The following is a 19,612-nucleotide window of genomic DNA, read 5'->3' as shown; positions in this document are numbered from 1 at the left end:
GAAGGATTAGGCAATGTTGCAAGCAAGAAGTTGCTAGCATGTAGTAGAGGAATAGGGATCACATTTACAAAGGAGCGGTGTGAGAAACTTGCACTGAATACTTTTATTTTCCCATCTCATAGTTTGATTAAGAAATTGGGTCTTTTTCATGTATCCCAGTAATAATTTGGACGTACACATTTAATATTGTTTTCATGTAATTTGTACATAAATATAAAGAGAATATAAAGAGAATGAAAAGGAGGTTTTTTACGGTTTTTATTTTCTCTTCTGCACCTCCGGATTTGGTGAGGAGAAGCTTAAATTAGTCTACGGACTTTTAGCGGCGGTTTTCTTGATCCTCAATACAAATAGAAATAGAGACGGCTAGCGACGGTTTTTACCGCTTCTAAATACTTTTTCAGTAAAGGAGGCATTTAAATCGTCAGTAAAAGTACAAAAACCGCTGCAACAGATCAAAAACCGTCGCCCAAGAACAGAAGTGTCACCTATTAACTGAAAACTGTGTTTTTTCTCTCTGATTTCGTATAGAAGTTTGTTTTCCCCCCCTTAAATTATGCGTGGACATTCTAAAAGTGACGTAGAATCTGCAATAAACTTCATTGCATGAATACAACCCAAAATTGAAATAAATGACAATCAAAATGACAATCGTAAGAGCTCTTATTGTTATAGCTTTTACGGTTCTAAATTTGATTCAGGTTTCCTTTGATTTTTGTTATAGGTTTTAAAATTTAGTCCTTTCATAATAATATAAGCATATGCATGAGAAGAACCATCATGGCATGATAAAATTATTTATATAATTGCATTGAATTAAGCAAACATAGTGGGCATGTTTCTCTGCACAATCCCCAGCTATATATATAAGAGCACTACTAGAAGCAATAAACATGAAAGATGCAAATTAATCTGTTAACCATGTAAAATGCTCTAGGCAGCAGTAAATCTGTAAACCATAACATGCAAATAAGTCTCTCCTGGTTTCACAATTTGTGAAGGGAAATTTGGGTGGTTCACAGCATCTGGGAACCCCTGTGTCTCCAAGCAGACTGCAGCATGTTTTTCGTATACAAATCCATCTTTTCCCTTCACATTGTCCAACTTGTTACTTGTATAGAACTGCAACCCTGGCATGTTAGTCCACAATTCCAATTTTCGGCCCGACACACTGTCACGCAACACTACTGCCTTCCTCAAATGCTTGTAACTTGAAGGGTCTAGCACATAGTTGATGTCGTACCCATCAGGCAACTCATTTATCTTGCTACCAATTTCTTGGGGCTCAAGGAAATCATAGGGTGTTCCTTTCACAGGGGCAATTTCACCAGTGGGAATGAGTTGGTCATTAACGGGTGTGATGTTGGATCCGAAAAGCTGGAGATGGTGCGAGAGGATGTCACCGCTGTTGTGGCCACGGAGATTCCAGTAGGTGTGGTGGGCTAAGTTCACTGGAGTGGCCTTGTTAAGAGCTTTGGCTTCCATTTTAATAGCTAATTTATTTGTCTCAACAAGCATGTATGTTACTGATACAACAAGATCACCAGGAAAGCCTGCATTAACAATTAGCAGCGATTTCGTTGTTAGTGTTGCACAATCTACATTAGTCACATCCACAGTCATTCTTAATTCTTGTCCAAGTTTTACCTTGTTCACCATCCAAGCTGTTATAGGTGAATGTTATGTGACTATCTTCGATGTAACTTTTTACTGTCCACACAACATCACTGAATCCTTTAAGGCCACCTGACATATAATCACAAGCAAATTCTGTTATATATCAAATATTTAAATCAAATTCCTAGCAGAACATTAGTCCTGGAAATTTAGATTAGGTAACATGAAATGATCATGAACATACCATGAAGAGTGTTCTTTCCTTCATTTGCAACCAACTTGTAGTGAACACCATTTAAACTAAATTGAGCACTTCCAATTCTATTGGCAACACGTCCAACAATGGCTCCAAAGTAGACTGAATCATTCTGGAATACTTGCAACCACTCAATTAACATTCAATGGCAATCATTCTAATTTGATCTAAACACGAAGAAGATAAAACATATTTATGAACTGACCGAGTAGTCTTTAAGTGATTCGAAAGCAAGAACAACGTCGTCTAGTTTCCCTGAAATAAGATGAGAGAAATCATACAAATGAGAACATAAGATGCAGATTTTATAAAACATGGAATGCAAAATTTGAACACCAAATAGAACTATTGAAAACTTGGGCAGTCACAATCCCACATACCGTTCTTATCAGGGAGAACAACAGAGAGCACAGTTGCACCATAATTAGTCAGCTTCACAGAGAAATCTCCCTTCTTCAATTCATAAATTCCAACCTTTTGATTTGCCTCAGAACAATAAAAAACCAATGGCAGCAAGAGAAAACACCAAAACATGATAGATATCTTAGGCATTGTATTGTAGGCTAACAATAAACCCTCTACCACCATCAAAATGCTTGAATGTGATGAATTATATATAGAAGATAATCAAGATTGAGATAAGATTATTGCTGATAGCGGATAAGGGTATGATTATACGTTTGTTGGAGATGGGGAGATAAGAGTAAATTTCGAAACAAACTGGATTTTAATTTAGCAATATGTCGTTGTTATATTTGATTTAATTTGAAATTTAAAATTTATGAATTTGAATTAATATCAATCATTAAACTACCAAAAATAATATGTGGGAAATTTATTTGGTTTGGAAATTCTACATTTATAGAGGGAAAAAAAAATCTGCAATTCTGACCTCATCTTTGGGCAGCTCAAACTTGTGTGTGCCTGCCAGTAAGTATACTCTGTTTGCATTTGGTGAAAGGTTCATTACCATGTCCTCTACTTTTTGCTCATGATCTGAATTTGTTGTCATTTGACACTCATATGATCCTCCATATCTGCCCCTTGGCTGCACGTAGATTAATCAAGGGGTTAACTTAATAAAGTTGCAACTAAACCAGTAGTAAATTACGCCGAGCGGCTATACTCCGGTATTTCTTTCTTTTTTTATAAATAAAATAGCCGCGCGCGGCTATGTTCTGGTATTTTTGTTTTTTCCAAAATACTGTTTTGGACAGCGGATCCTGCAGAAGTTACCGGGAAAAACCAGATGGATGCACAGCCAACCAAGAAAGGAAGGGGAAGGAAACAATAGGTTTTGTTGGCGTACAGTTAGATTTTTTTTAGGACTGATTTGTTAGGATCCAGGGATTTTATTACCTGAACTCATCTTTCTTTTTTTTTTCCTCTTGCACAGCTGATCCTGCACAAGTTACCGGGAAAGACCAGATGGATGCACAGCCAGCCATGAAAGGAAGGGGAAGGAAACGATAGTTTTTGTTGGCGTACAGTTTGATTTTTTTTGGGCTGATCTGTTAGCATCCAGGGATACTCTCGGGTATATTTTTATTTTTTTTTAATAGTATAGCCGCGCGGCTATACTTGTTGCATACGCACCTATTCTCTCGGGTATATTTTTATTTTTTCTTATAGTATAGCCGCCTGGCTATACTTAGCTTTTTTTTTAAAAATAGTATAGCCGGGCGGCTGTACTTAATTTCACACGTAGGCGCCTAGGCGCTAGGTAGACTTTTTTTTCGGAATAAATTAGTATAGCCGCCCGGCTATACTCGGTATTTTGTTTTTTCATAATAGTATAGCCGCACGGCGTCACTCGGGTATTTTAAATTTTTTATATATAAATAAATAGTATATATAAGCGGCTATACTTGTATATATATACATACTGGGATCCGTTTTTTAATAAATAGTATACATGAGATTATTGAGAAAATCTTTAATATCCATGATGGCTCGGTGTCTAGTGGTGCTGATAAATGTATTTGGGGTCTCACTCCTCCTCGCAATTTCTCTGTCAAATCAGCTTATCTTTCTTTATTTGATGATGATGAGCTTGAACCTTGGCCTGGGGATTTTATATGGAAATTGCACATACCGCCTAAACTGGAAACCGTCCTTTGGCCTGGGGATTCTGGTACTGTAATGGAAGCTGAGTTATGGGGCCTTTTCCATGGGTTACACCTTGCATGGAATGAAGGCTGCAAATTACTTAAGATTGAATGTGACTCTCAAGCTGTGATTCATATGCTCACACATGACGTTGTGGACTCACATCCCCTTTTCAGTTTAATTAATGGTTGTAAAGAGTTTCTCGGAAAGGGTTGGTTATATCGCTTGTGTACAGACTACAGAGAGCAGAATCGTGCTGCTGATCACCTTGCTGCTGCACAATTTATCTTTCGGTTTGCATAGTTTTTGTTGTGCCTTCTTCTCTTGAGCATATTTTGGATGATGATAGACTAAGTCGAGCTTTGCCTCGAAGTGTTCTTCGTTCGTTTTTCTTTGCTTCTGGGGCTTGCCCCACCATGTAACAAAATTATAATAATAATAATAAAGTAAAAATGTAACATTCATGGCTAATGGTAAAGCTCTAGTTTTTGGCAAGTGATCATATGAATGCCATTTAACCCTTTCTGTTGGCTTCGGAACACTGGGAAAATAGGATTGCAACACCTAATAGCCAAAATTGATTCGAATAGGATTGCAAGCATTTTCCCACACTAGTTGTCTATGGTTCTTATAAAAAAGTTAAAACTATGGTTTTATCACTCGTTGAGTTTGACGTGATAGCAAATCAGTTTTTGAACTTTAGGTACAATGGCTGCTTGGATGCAGTAGAATATGGATGGTTGAAGAGAGAAGAGTAAATTTCGAAACAAACTGGATTTCAATTTAGCAATATGTCGTTGCTATATTTGACTTAATTTGAAAGCTAAAAATTTATGAATTTGAATTAATATCAATCATTAAACTACCAAATATAATATGTGTGAAATTTATTTGGTATGGAAAGTTTACATGCTATATTAAACTAAACCAACAACAAGGGACATGAGAAAACACATTTACAAAAATCAATATGTCACAAATTAGTGAAAATTAATTAAACCGTAAACTCGTATATTAATCCGACACTAATCTGTATTTAAAACGTTTGATTCGATTTTCCTTGGTGCACTTGCAACCTTGATAAACACATCCTCCAATGTAGTGTCAGCCAGCCCCCAAGCATAGACTGTGAATCTAGTCTTTGCATGCTCAATGGTTTGGAACACATCTGCAATTCTGACCTCATTTTTGGGCAGCTCAAACTTCTGTGTGCCTGCCAGTAAGTATACTCTGTTTGCATTTGGTGAAAGGTTCATTACCATGTCCTCTACTTCTTGCTCATGATCTGAATTTGTTGTCATTTGAAACACATATGATCCTCCATATCTGCCCCTTAGCTGCATGTAGATTAATCAAGGGGTTAACTTAATAAAGTTGCAACTAAACCAGTAAATTAAGCCTTAGCTAGTCCCAAATTTTTTAGATGATTTGGGAAATTGGATTTAGTAGTTTAGTCTAGTCTTACCTCTTTTGGGTTTCCTATGCACTGCATTCTACCGTCTACGAAAATTCCTAATCGGTCACAAAGGAACTCTGCCTCTTCCATTGAATGTGCTGAAGATATAAGCAGGCATTGCTTTGTAAGTGAACTTATAAAGAAGTAACTGATCAAGCTTATTACTTAAGAGAGAGAGAGAGAGAGAGAGAGAGAGAGAGAGAGAACTGGTTAGGATGATGACACGGTCTTGTTTTGCAAGCTTGATAACATTCCATAGAGTGTTTCTTGAAGCTGGATCAAGTCCAGTACTTGGCTCATCCATGTAAACAGCCTACATTGAATAAGTAACACTTAGAGAAATGCAACAAATAGCAGCAGACTTTTCTAGGAAGTTAAACCAATACATATAGCCAGATTAAGTAGCTTTGACAGAGATCAAGACATACTATGGGATTCCCTATCAGTGAAATTGCGACGCTAAGCCTTCTCTTCATACCTCCACTATACTGCCCTGCTTGTTTGTCAGCTACCCCACCATGAAATAGATTCAGATTCTTCAATGATTCTTCCACTGCCTTTATCAACAAAATTGGGACAGGAAATAGGAAAAACAAAGCTCTTATTCACTCACAAACACATATGAGAAGAGAACATGTATGTATTGACTAATTGACAAAAGAACATGTATGAACTGACTTACATTCGTTAAGACAGAACCTTTGAGGTTCTTAAGTCTGCCATAAAACAGTAGGTGCTCCCTTCCTGTCAGGGTTTCCCATAGCAGGCTAAAATTTGTCCGGAAAGCATGAAACTAATTAGATTATAAGATCTGAAAGAAAGAACCAACAAAAAGAGAAGGGAAAACTCCGCTTCCTAGATACATCAGGCAAGAATTATATCTATAGCTTACTCATATTGTGGACAAACTCCCATGCAGGTATATATTTCATTCATTTGAGTTACAATATCCAGGCCATTGACATATGATGTTCCAAAGGTAGGCTTTGTGAGACCAATCATCTGTGGAAAGAGTCTGTATCAGTCATTACCATATGATGTTCCGAAGAAACTGTATCAGCCAATCAAAGATTCAGAGTGTACCATTTCAATAAAAGAGGTCTTCCCTGCACCACTGGGACCAAGCATACCAAAGCATTCCCCTCTAAGCAAAGCAAGAGACAACCCTCTCACTGCAAATTTCTCAGGGTTTCCATCTCTTCCTGGATATACCTTTTTGACATTGTCACAGATGACAACATGGCTTTTATCATTTGGATCTTGGAGCAGCTTCTCAACCTTTTCTCTCTGCAAATTAAGCAAGTTGAAGTATTAAAATCTCAGCGTATATTATATTTATCTGGCATAGCACAATGTAGACAAAAATTGAGTTACCTCATTACTAATATCAGGTTTGTCCATGTCACCAAAATCCTTAGATCCTTGCCTCTGCAAGGTAGGCATCCTAAGAGTTGAGGGGTTCTTGTTCCTAGAGTTTTGCAAGAAAAATAGAGGACCTTTTCCACATGTCACAACTTGATCTATGTAATATGCAAGAAGAAGCAGCCCAAGCCACTCAAACCCCATGATAACCATCACATCTCTCATCCCATTGTAGCTATCATTCAAATTTTCCCATGTCATCCCACGAGTCCCCAAGGCTTTGGCTTCAATGGCATATTGCCCCAACTCATATAGCCCGCGATATAGAGAAAAGCCGGGATAGAGCTCCAGAAAAACCAGCAAGCTTCCTACAAAATACATTAATTAACGCAAAACAACTTCATTTGTAATAATCAAACACAAATATTAATCTCCACTTGTTACACTTACTAGATGCATCTTTGATAAGGTGTTCGAAAAAAAAGGCTCCAAGAAGCCCGCTTCCGAAGACAAAAATGTAAGCCACAACTGTGATATTCATCAAATCAATCATGGAAATTAAGAATCTCAATCATCAAAGTCATCTCATAAGATAATAAAAGTAGCTAAAACTAACATCAAACCTGTAGCAGTCCTGGTGTCTGAAAACACTGAAGCTAGTAGAAAAGCCAGGGCTATTTGCAAGTTTATGTAGATGAAGAAGAACACAAACTGGATGGAGTAGTCATTTTGAGTGAAATAACTTAACCCTTCATGAATGTAATTAAGTTGGTCAATTAAAGCATTAACTCAAATTAAATAAAGCTAGCCTTTACCAAAATACTATATATGTACCTAGAAGTGAGCCAAATCCAATAAAACACAGCATGTAGAGTGCAGATATTGTGAGAAAATACACATACGAAATCATCCAATAAGGCCCGTCACCGAGGCCATGCATTTTCATCATGATTCTCAGTCTTTGTTCCTTCTCATAAACTATTGCAGTCAACACAACCTACACCACAAGTTAGAAAAATCGGAAAGAAGATTAATATAACTTAGCAAAATAGACTTACAATTAAGGTTTAATATGGGATCATGAATTAATAACAACAATCTTACTGGGAACAGTTGTAAAACGATCCATGTAAAGAAGATTGTGCCAGCAAGAGAGGCAAAATCCATCTTATTTACACTTCGAGACTTGGGCATTTCTTTGACAAAATCAAACATGATTTTGGTTTTAGGCCCCTTCAAAGACTGAAGGTAGGCATTTGTTGCCTGTGAAAACATATAAAACAATCTGGACAAGTTAAAATGAAGGTACATATGTAGGTATGCATGTATGTATGTATGTATGTATGTATGTAAATACCATGTTCACGGTGCGTGGTAGTCGCAACAAAGCTCTAGCACCGACAGCTTGGGTGGTCGAATTGTACCATAAGGTCACATTATAAGTCTTTGCATTTGAGTTTGAGAAATCATAAGCTGCAAGAATGATACCCTATTCATCACATATATCAAACATTATTAATTAAAGCCATATATAAATCAAAGTAGTAGATATAATGAACCTGAAAGTATCTCATTAATCTTCTTCTCTGAATTCCCCTTCATGTAACCCTTGTATAGCTCATTGTTTATCTCAGAAGAACTATTGCGCCACAAATACAGGGCTTGAACACACGTAACCTCTACATTCAAGACAAACACCGTTAAACTTGAACTTAGTATGTTGCATATATGCAACTAAAGTTAAAGGTGAACCTTTGCTTGCACACACAATTAACAAAACTGATATCATTCATCGAGTTGCCTTTATCGTATGGTCAACACAATCAACAGCTGCGAATATCCACAATGTCCACGTACATTATATACAGAGAGTATACAATACACGCATGTGTATGTATTTGTACACATATATAGAGACAGAGAGAAACCGTACATTATACAAATATAGGGTTTAACTATAAAAATAAAAATAGAAGTACCTTTTTTTATTGGGGTGGTTGATACCCGAAGTGTAGCAGATGATGTAGATAACTGGGGAGGGCATTGACGCTGCAGATTAGAGATGGGAGTTGGATCCGGCGAAGTGAACGCAGGATCAAACATATAGGATGACTGAAGTGGGGACTCTGTACCCTGCATATTTTATTACAATCGTAAAACGTAATTAATATTATTTAATCACATTGAAAAAAGAGAAGAATGAAAACCAAATGGAAGAAAAATGACAACTTACCATGACAGTTTTAGCCCAATCAGTAAGATTACCGGAGGAATTCACCGGGAAAGACCCGGAAAACATGCTCGAAGCCAATGCTAACAAATGTGCACATATTAATGTTAGTTAGACGTTCGATAATAATACAAGAAGCACCTACTATTATCCCAGCTTTGCGTTTCCGCCGTTAATTAAATAACCAACATGTCAAAATGTAGAGAAGAAATAATACTTTGTGCTAAAGAATGATTAGTTCCAGTCATGAGGATTGTGACAGGACATGAGCCCTTCTTCCTGCATGACTCATCTGGCAAGTCTTTGAACGACAAGAAATCACTTCTCACTGCACGAAAATCATTCTTTGGTATTTTTAACAGGGCAGGCCATTCTGGAGGCTTAGGAATTGGACATGAATCGTCAAAATGCCCGATGTCTGCTAGATCCGATCCGCATTTCGTATTAGGTTTGTTCGTGTACACATCCACAACGATTTGGAAGAAAGCAAAGAGCGAGCAGAAGAAGGCTGGTATTAAAATCAGGGCTATATTGGCACACATCCTTCGTTTCTGCAAAATCATCATCGACAATTAAATTAATTAAGTTGATACTTTGTCATAACTCAGGAGCTAAATTGAATAATTAAATTAATTAATTGGTTGCTGGAGAACCTGAAAGGTTAAGTTTTTCCTGAGCAAAGCATTGGACTGAAGCCAAAAATTGGCAGGGCGACCAGCAACATCCGCCATTGATGTCCGAAGCGCTTTGACTTGATAACCAAGAAACCCAAAATCAATATGGAAGTGGTAGCGTAGACTTGTAACTAAATAGGGCGTCAAAGTTGAAAACCTTCAACAGAAATTAGACACTTCGTGTCCCCAAATGCACTTCTCTGGGAAAAAAATAAGAAAAGAAGACAAGAGTTTTGTATGCCACTCTTTTAATTAACATTGTTCGTTAAAACTTAAATTTAGCAAGTCCTCAGCCAATGCCTGATTTGTTGCATTTGACTGTCTTAACCATCACAAATAAATCCCACTCAAATCATTAATTGAGGCATGGAGCCCACTCAGTATATCAATGGCTAAATGATCAGCTTCTCTTTGATGCCTTAAAAATTTCACACCATTTGGCAAATCTGTGAGAGGAACAACCTCACTTCTCACAGAGCGATATTCGGGAGCAGGTATTTGAAACAATGGAGGCCATTCTGGAGGGTTAGGAAACGCACAACGGATACCTCCATTGAAAGCATCTTCATAGTAACACCCTGCCTCTTTACTACAGCCACACTCAGCGGGTTCATCCCATATCTGGTCCGACAATCTTTTGAGGACAAGAGTCAATAAACACAGGATGATTGGAAATGAAATGAGCCAAATATTTGTCTTGATATTTCGTTTCTGAAACAAGAAAAGGAAAACATAAAATCATGTAATGAGAAGAAGTACATTATTTGGGTATTGGCCCCTCAAAGAATTGCTCTTCAGTTAAATGTAAGCAATTTTGGCCTTTTCTATTCGACAGGAAGCAATTATTTTGACATGACTATTACCTACACGACGTGACATGTGTCGTATTTAAATTTTACAAGAACGCAATTCTGTTCGTCCAAGAAAAAAAACAAGAGTGTAATTCTGACTTTTGATTGTCGGTTTTAATAAAAATCATTATTAACTGAGCTCTGAAAAGCCAGCCAGAGGTGTCCGTTCATAGTTGTAGATGGCAATCGGCAATTGTACCACTTGTGTTTGTAGGGGGAGATGTCACACTACTAAATTCTTGAGCACTAGACGCTTCAGGGAATTGATACATTGTGAGACTTACATGCATCAATTATTTTATGATATCTCCAAAGAATATATATATATATATATATTTTTAAGTTAAGATAAAAAGTCACATTTGATTGTTATAGTTTTACCCCTTTAATACTTGGTCCTTATAATTTTAATTTTAACAATTTTATTTATATGGTTGTCAATTCCAAGCAATTCAAGGACACTCGTCAATTTCTAATAAATTCCTCCATTACTTATCAAACATGTGCCCCTAAGGAGCATTTCAGTCCAACCGTGCCATTACTTATTGAACACATACCTCTCACGTGGAGGAGCATTTCGATCCAATCGTGTTGTCTAAGAGAAAAACCAAGCTGGCTCTTCTTCCATTCCAAATTAGGCCTGATTTTGGGACTTATGGCTCTTAAAAATTTCTCATCTGGGGCTTGTGGCTCTACATTTCGTGCTGAGGGCCTTGGAGGTTAATGCCAATGTACCAATATTCAGATCATCTGGGATCCAGCCGGGTTTTCAGCTCTAGCTGTAATCATCATCACTATGTTAACCAACAAGCTGCTCACATAATTACCAAGCCATACAAGGCCATGCAGATTATGACTAGCAAGCAGTTATAACTATGGAATAAAAACCTTCTGCACGGGCACGGCCTCTATATCTCTTGGAAATTGTGTGAGCAGCTTATAATTGTCACTTGCGATTGGACAATCCTTATTTTCCAAACGTCAAATAGCCAAGAACTGCAATGCATGTGGTTAAGAGTGTTAAAATGCTGGTATACTTTTGAGGGGGAAAAAGAGAACTCTGTAGGGATTAAATTTAACAAACTCAATTTTGAGGCTATGAAGCTACTATGGGCTGTGCAGCTACCTTCAGCAAATTCTAGTGACATTAAGGTTTTCCTTTTTTCACTGCGTTCAGATCCAGCACTCTCACTCCTCCTGGGACCGCAGGGGTTTGCGGTCGTACAACATTAGAATTTGCTTAAGGTAGCTTCGCAGCCCAATTGGCTCGAAAAGAAGCAACCAAATTTGACGCAAAGGAAAGATTGATACTTACCACATGGGAAAGTTAGAAAATGTGATGAAACGTGAGAGGAGGGATGCTTCGCTTTTTTGCTAATATGGAGAGGATACTCAGAGAAAGAGAAGAGTGGTGCGCTTGAGCTTAAGCTTCTGATCTTATAAATAGACCAGAGTCCTCAAGACATGCATGTCGCATGATGCATGCTTTTTTCACCTTAGCTCAGTTAGTTGATCAAGTATCAAAAGCATGAACTACCAAACTTTTCCCGCTGAACAAAACAATGCCTAATCTAAAAAACGAACAAAGACAAAAGAATTTTGGTTTCTCTTTCAACAAAAAGAGAGAGAATTGATATATACAAACTGTCAAATTTCATTATTTATTTCTATATATCAGCACGTATAAAACAAATGGAAATGAATATTTCCAACGTGAAACCAAATGACATACAAAATTAACATCTCAGTAGCAATGAACAAAATATGACAATCATGTCAGTACATTGGAGGCTTGGGCCTCAAGTGCGACCTTAATGAAGACATCCTCCAAGGTGGTGTCAGCTAGACCCCACGCGAAAACTGTGAACCTGTGCTTTGCATTCTCAACTGACTCGAATACGTCTGCAATTCTGACCTCCTGTTTAGGCAACTCAAACTTCTGGGTCCCAGAAAGATAGTATATCTTGTTAGCATTTGGGGAGAGTCTTCGCACCAAATTCTCCACCTCTTCCTCATGATTCGAAGATGTTGTCATTGTAAACACATAAGATCCTCCATATCTGGCTTTCAGCTGAGATACACAATTTTAGTAACAAGTGTTATGCAGAAAGTGTTGAGAAAAACCGATATATGTCCTATACAGATGTTATGGCACTAAATTAAGATACCTCTTTTGGGTTTCCTATGCACTGCAAGCTACCATCCACAAAAACTCCTAACCGATCACAGAGAACCTCTGCCTCTTCCATGGAATGTGCTGAAGATACACAGACCAGCTTTTTAAGTGAATAAAGAAGCAAAAGAGGTCATTATGCTGTTGCTTAACAGTTAACACTACTCCATACTGTACTGAGCCGCCATGGATTTTATAATTGACAAAACAGTAAATAGAGGGGAGGACAGGGAGTACTAGTTAAGATGATTGCCCGGTCTTGTTTTGCACGCTTCACAACATTCCATAAGTTGTTTCTTGAAGCTGGATCAAGTCCAGTACTGGGTTCATCCATGTAAACAACCTAGAAGGAATTTATAGAAGAAGGCAATAAGTAGAGTAGCATCTCGAGATAACATATCTGATTCTCCACGAAAACTATCACAGATATAGCCAAAGTAGCTTTAACAGAGCACGAAGACATACTTTGGGATCCCCTATAAGTGAAATGGCAACGCTAAGCCTTCTCTTCATACCTCCACTATACTTTCCAGCTTGTTTGTCTGCAACCCCACCATAAAATAGATTGACACTTTTCAAAGATTCTTCCACTGCCTTCAGCAACAAAATTGGGACGTGAAACAACAGAAAAAACAAGAGAGTTATTCTCAAAATAATAATCCAGAGCACACACTTCAACTAGACTAGTTCGGTTTATTATTTGTCGGTCACTATTTCTATATAAAATATATATTGACTTACTTGTATTAATGCAGAACCTTTGAGGTTTTTAAGTCTTCCATAAAATAGTAAATGCTCCCTTCCAGTCAGGGTTTCCCATAGCAGGCTACAGAAATGTCCAAAAAACCGAGAAATTAATCAGATTTTAATTGAAGGAACATTTTGCCTTAAGGAAAAGTTCTAGCTTACTCATGCTGTGGACAAACACCCATGCTGGTATATATTTCATCCATCTGAGTCTGAATGTCCAGACCTTGAACATAAGCAGTGCCAGAGGTTGACTTTGTGAGACCAATCATCTGTGGAAAGATAAATACACATTAACTTTTAAAAGTTTTAAAGACCAAAGAAAACACAAGAGCAAAGGCAATTCCTTGACATGCAAGAATATTGGACAGCATCCAGAGGGGTGAAGCCAGCCCAACAATATTAACTCTACAAGCATAGCTCTACCAGAGAAGACTGGAGATGTCAATGCAGCAGAGACAGGACGACGTGACAACAGTTATAGCTAACGGAAGCCAAGAAAAGAACATGACTGAGTTGGATAATAGGAGTAAATAAAATTATATATCTCCATGAAGCATAAAAAAAGTCCTTGATTTATTTGAGCAAATATTTGATTACTTGAAAACTTTCTTACAATACTTTTCCAGTTTTTCTCAATTTATTCTTTTAAATGACTAGATATGAAATCTTAAGGAATAATGATCTCACCAGCAAACGAAAAGAAAAATGTTAGAAATTTAGTGTAAATGTAATGCATGTTAATTAAAGTTTGAAAGAGTATACTGACCATATTGATAAAAGAGGTCTTCCCAGCACCATTAGGGCCAAGCATACCAAAACACTCTCCCCGAGACAAAGCAAGAGACAACCCTCTCACTGCAAATTTCTCAGGGTTTCCATCTCTTCCAGAATACACCTTTTTGAGGTTGTCACAGATGACTGCATGAGTTGTATCTGAATCCAGTAGCAACTTTTCAACCTTCTCCCTCTGGAAAGGAAGTGGAAGCATTATTCATGCATATTAACTTTAGGCACATCATTTTGAGGAAGATGAAAAACTCATAAAGATATGAAAGACATGCATGAAGCAAACATCAGTGACACTGATTTTTTTGGTCAAACATCAGTGACACTTATAAACATCAAGGACATGGAACAAGGGTACCAAAACTTAAGACTAATCTTGAATCATATAGCAAAAAGTTGAAATTTTGTCTTTCCACCTAAATGATCTGGAAACTGATAATCTCCAAATACTAAACCAGCAATGAAAATTGAGTATATAAGTTAAAGTGCAAGAAAAAGTTACCTCCTGACCAACATCAGGTTTCTCCATCTCAATAGAAACTTTAGATCCATGCCTTCGCAAACTACGCATCTTAAAAGATGACAGTTTCTTCTTCCTAAATCTTTGTAAGCAAAAGAAAGTACCTTTCCCGGTTCCTGATGAGACAGCTTGATCTACGTAATATGCAAAAAGAAGCACCAAAAACCACTCGACAACCATGATAATAAAGACCTCTCTCATCCCATTATTGCTATCACTTAAATCTCCCCACCGCATCCCATCAGTTCCCATATAATTGCCATTAAAGGCATATTGCGCAAACTCATATAACCCACGATATAGAGAGAAGCCAGGATATAGCTCCAGAACAATGATCCAACCTCCTACAACAATGCAAAACAATTTTATAATGAGCTGAGTGTTTGAGAAGTACAAGTAGAAAGAGGAGGCAAAACTTAAGCAAACACTAATCACTGACAGTTGAAGTACTAAGCAGTGGACAGTTTGGTCCACTAACAGCACATTGGTTTATATTTGAAGGTTGCCACCTCCAGAATATCAACAGAATCAGACCACAAACTCAATAGAGCATATTGTTGTATCCCTCAAGTTTACTTAATACATATCGACAATATGCTCTCAGTCATAAATAATAGTCCTATGTGATATCAAAAAAACTAGAGTGTTATTATTTTGAGATTCATCAAGCTTGCAGATTTTTCCAGTTATTTAAAAAGATTTTACTAATGTGCCTCTCTTTGCAGAAAGTATCTCTCCAGGAATGCCAATGAATTACATTAAACAGGTAAGACACCCACTGTAGCCTTCATCTTGGTGTGACAAAGGCTTCAGAGGTATTCACTGGTAAGGCAAGGTGGAATTGGAAACCATCTCCCCGGGCACCTCAAGATCTAAGCAAGCTAACATAATATTGAGAGGAGGGAGAACTACATAACAATTTGCATAAAATGATATTCTGAAATGCACCCCCTTGAAAGAGAACCCTTTTAAATATTAGTTTAACACTGGAAATAGTTATCATGGAAACAAACAAGAGCAAAGCAACAGATACTGAATTTTCACAAATGTTTCCACTTACTTGGGAATGATGTATCTTGGACAAAGAATTGAAAAAGAAAGCCTCCCAAAAGACCACTTCCAAAGACAAATATGTAACCAATAACTGTTATCATGACAAAAATGTCAGTCAACTCACCTTGTTAGATAAAAGTTAAGAGTGGCCCACTACGTTTCATATAAATACAAACAAACAACATCAAACCTGTAGAAGTCTTCACGTCTGAAAACATAGCAGCAACTAGAAAAGCCAGCGATATTTGCAAGTTTATATAGATGAAGTAAAAAATAAATTGGATGCTGTATTCATTCATTGTGAAGAATTTTAACCCTGTAATGAAGTCAGCTTCGTTAAAGCAATTGAAGTGAAGCTAGACTAAGAAAGTTGTTAAGTAGTCATATCATTACCTATAAGTGAGCCAAATATAACAAAACATAGCATGTAGATTGAAGATACTGTAAGAAAATAAGTATAGGAAATCATCCAATATGGCCCATCACCAAGCCCATGCATTTTCATCATGATTCTCAGTTTTTGTTGTTTCTCGTATACCAGTGACGTCAACACAACCTACATCAGAATTGGGCAAACGGAAACTGTAAGTATGTATACTCACTCATAGATCAACATTCTATGCATAGCATAGAGGACGAAATTGGGAAAAGAGAAACATTTACAACTGTATTTAGAACTGATATGGTGAAACATTATTTCCAATTGGTTAAGGTATAGCTAGTATAAAAATCATGTGTTTGTAAATAGATGGAGAGGTTCAGTTTCATTCTCAAAGTCATATGTTGCAAAAGTTGTGAAGGCACTTGTAGTATGCAGTGTTGATTTCATGACTCAAAAATGCAGATGATGGGGAGCCAACAAAGAGGATATCACCGTATAACCTCACAGAACTCTTAACCATACTTTGAGAATAAATTATGAGAAGAAAAGAAAATGTAGTTACTTATAATTGTAAATGCAAATGACGAGATGTTGAAATCAAAAGATGCAAAATTTAATCAAATCCATGGCACCAAACAGGATTGATAGACTTGAGAAAAGCTTCATATACTTACCGGGAACAGCTGTAAAATGACCCATGTAAAGAAGAGTGTACCAAGGAGAGAAGAAAAATCCAGCCTGAGTTTGCTTTCAGGTTTGGGCATTTCTTTGACAAACTCAAACAGCATATCTGTACCAGATCCTTGTAAAAACTCAACGTAGGCATTGGATGCCTGTGAATACAAGTGTTAGCACTCATTATTATATTGAATTTACTGCTTCTATTATAATCGATAGCATAAAAGAAAACTCAACAAGAAAAACAAGTTATAGATGCATACCAGATTCACTAAACGCGGAAGCCGCAGCAAAGCAATGGGACCACTGCCCGTGTCATTCTTAAAGGTTGAATTGTACCATATGCTTACATTAAAATTATTCCCATTTGAATTAGAGAAATCATAGGCTGCAAAAAAAAATTCACTGTCAGTATTGGCCTACTAGTGTACTTATTTCATCAAATCAAACAAGCAAGCCAGATAGATATATGAAGAAGATAACCTGCAAGTATTTCATTAATCTTCCTCTCTGAATTCCCCTTCTTGTAACCTTTATACAGCTCACTGTTTACCTCAGAAGAACTGTTGCGCCACAAATGCAAACCCTGAACACATCTAACCTCTAGGTTCAAGACAAAATTAAGAAAAACGTTTTAGTAGGTGGCATGCAACAAAAATTGTGTATGTGCATAAGTAACATATACCTTGTTGCATCTGAATGGATGATATGTTAATGGGAACAGAAGATATGGGGTTTTGTGAGCATTGACTCTGCACATTATATATTGGAAGATCTGAATAGAAAGCAGGATCAAGGAAATTGGAGTTTTCAGGCATTGATTCTGAACCCTGAAACATTTCATTAAAAAATGACTTTAGAAGCAAAGCTAAAACAGTTAACAAGAAACTAAGGAAGCCATAATACTTGAATGAAAGAAAGAAAAAACTGATTCACAACAAAAGGAAAAAGTAGGAAAGGAACGTAGAGAGGAGACAACTTACTGAAACACTACTGGCTAAATTATCCAGGGTATCAGAGGAATTCAGAGTAAAATTACTTCTGAACATATTCCCAGCCAAAACTATCAGAATGTACAGTAAACAGTTAGCATTAATATACTAAACTGAAAACAAAGTCAATACAATTACATCAAATAATAATCTACATAACTCATCAGGTGAAGGTGTAACATTCAAAATTGACACACTAAAACACACATGCCCGAGAGAGAGGGTAATACCTTCTCCTAGAGTTTGATTTTTCCCAGTGAACAGCATAGTTACAGGACAGGATCCTGTCCTCTTACATGACTCATTTGGCAAGTCTGTATATGGAATAACACTGGATATCACTGCACGATGGTTTGGAGCCGGCACTTGTAGCAATGGAGGCCATTGGGGAGGATCAGGAATGGGACAACTGGCTCCTTGTTCTAGAGTTGAGTATTTTAGGGCGCAAACTTTCTCACACTTGCCATCTCCATCTGTATCAATACAGATGCAACCACACCTGTTTTCAGGCTTATCGAGTTCATGGTTGACCAAAGTTTGGACGAGAACTAGCAATAAACACAGGAGAATTGGAAATGAAACTAGCCGAATATTCTGTTTGATATTTCGTTTCTGCATAAGAGAACGTATATATGTTATTATCATCAGATTTTATACAAAACATTATTTGCAAACTCACAAAATCACAATCACCCAACAACCCATCACTCATATAAAAGAAAGACAACTTAACCCGAACCAAAAATAAATCAAATGGCACAAATTAACCCATAATTTTACTAACTAAAATGAACCCAGAAGGTAAAACTGTGAGATAAAGTTGAAGGAAAAAGTAACCGCTTGATCAACAAGCAATCAAGAATCTCACGGATAAGTGCCAAAAAAGAGAGAATGAATATGAAAAGAAAATAAACATAAGGAGAAAAGCAAAGAATACTCTTCATTTGATTTTTCTTCTTCTTCGTTTTCTGCATTCAATCTCAGTTTTCAGAAACCAAGCTAAAACTACCCACAAAAAATAAGAGAGAGAGAGAGAGAGAGAGAGAAGGACCTGGAAAGTTAAGTTCTTTCTGAGCAAAGCATCTGCCTGAGTCCAGAAACTAGCAGGGCCATGAGACGTATCCGCCATTGAATTGCCCAACTCCAAAGCCTTAAGCAAGAAATGCGACCGTTAATCTAAACTTCCCAAAAAATAAGTAGACAAAAATTCAAATTTCCCACTAGAGGAAAAGTTTTCTCAGTGCCACTTTTTCTGTGTGTGAAAAATTGGTGGTGTTTGCTAATTTGCTCTGCCCATGGCCATGGAAAGCAATCGGCTTTGTTATTATAAATAGTCAAAACCAAATAAATCAATAGTGCCTTCCCCAAAAGTACCATCGTACCCTTTACCGCGTTTTTTTGCTCTCTTCTATTTTTCTAACAATTTTTTTTATAAATAACTTTTCTTCCCTACAAATGTATTTATATTTTTTTATTTGGAAGGACAGTGATCAAAGTTCTTGTCATGGCTGTGAAATGATAAAATAAAATCAATATCGAAGTTCATGGCTCAAATCCAACACTTGGAGTCATCAAAGTATTTATCTTGGGCTTTTATATTCCCTTATGATTATTCTAATTAATATATTCACTAACCCATGTATCTTGCAACAAGGAAAAGTTGTGATTACAACATCAATGGACAAGTCTCCAGGATATTAAGATTTGGTCAAACAATTGACAT

General features: G+C 37.0%; 3 protein-coding genes across 4 annotated transcripts; all 3 read right to left on the bottom strand.

Moving 5' to 3' along the window:
• Positions 790–3,672, bottom strand: LOC18777531 (aldose 1-epimerase). Its single transcript, XM_007210460.2, has 7 exons — positions 3,233–3,672; positions 2,766–2,921; positions 2,254–2,347; positions 2,079–2,128; positions 1,862–1,985; positions 1,648–1,746; positions 790–1,553 (listed from the first exon to the last, which is right to left on the bottom strand). Exons 2-7 carry the CDS (start codon positions 2,883–2,885, stop codon positions 934–936), a joined length of 1,107 nt encoding a protein of 368 aa, XP_007210522.2. The 5' UTR covers positions 2,886–2,921; positions 3,233–3,672; the 3' UTR covers positions 790–933.
• LOC18777312 (ABC transporter A family member 12) lies at positions 4,942–9,869 on the bottom strand. Its single transcript, XM_020564288.1, has 18 exons — positions 9,684–9,869; positions 9,248–9,581; positions 9,034–9,113; positions 8,780–8,933; positions 8,360–8,479; positions 8,158–8,273; positions 7,905–8,063; positions 7,635–7,797; positions 7,424–7,549; positions 7,251–7,328; positions 6,813–7,168; positions 6,522–6,725; positions 6,331–6,440; positions 6,121–6,205; positions 5,867–5,995; positions 5,646–5,751; positions 5,448–5,536; positions 4,942–5,319 (listed from the first exon to the last, which is right to left on the bottom strand). Exons 1-18 carry the CDS (start codon positions 9,759–9,761, stop codon positions 5,008–5,010), a joined length of 2,799 nt encoding a protein of 932 aa, XP_020419877.1. The 5' UTR covers positions 9,762–9,869; the 3' UTR covers positions 4,942–5,007.
• Positions 12,327–19,192, bottom strand: LOC18775927 (ABC transporter A family member 8). Of its 2 annotated transcripts, XM_007210432.2 has the most exons (18): positions 18,941–19,192; positions 18,120–18,501; positions 17,881–17,960; positions 17,583–17,727; positions 17,381–17,500; positions 17,161–17,285; positions 16,894–17,052; positions 16,231–16,393; positions 16,028–16,153; positions 15,845–15,928; positions 14,767–15,128; positions 14,245–14,445; positions 13,638–13,747; positions 13,470–13,554; positions 13,194–13,322; positions 12,966–13,071; positions 12,724–12,812; positions 12,327–12,626 (listed from the first exon to the last, which is right to left on the bottom strand). In XM_007210432.2, exons 1-18 carry the CDS (start codon positions 19,016–19,018, stop codon positions 12,327–12,329), a joined length of 2,844 nt encoding a protein of 947 aa, XP_007210494.1. In that variant the 5' UTR covers positions 19,019–19,192. The 2 variants fall into 2 exon arrangements, 1 of the variants encoding a protein (XP_007210494.1); XR_002271857.1 differs by lacking the exon at positions 12,327–12,626 and having other exon boundaries at positions 13,244–13,322.

This window comes from Prunus persica, chromosome G5, assembly GCF_000346465.2.
Source record: "Prunus persica cultivar Lovell chromosome G5, Prunus_persica_NCBIv2, whole genome shotgun sequence".
Taxonomy (NCBI): Eukaryota; Viridiplantae; Streptophyta; class Magnoliopsida; order Rosales; family Rosaceae; genus Prunus; species Prunus persica.
This window is presented reverse-complemented; position numbering and strand designations above follow the sequence as displayed.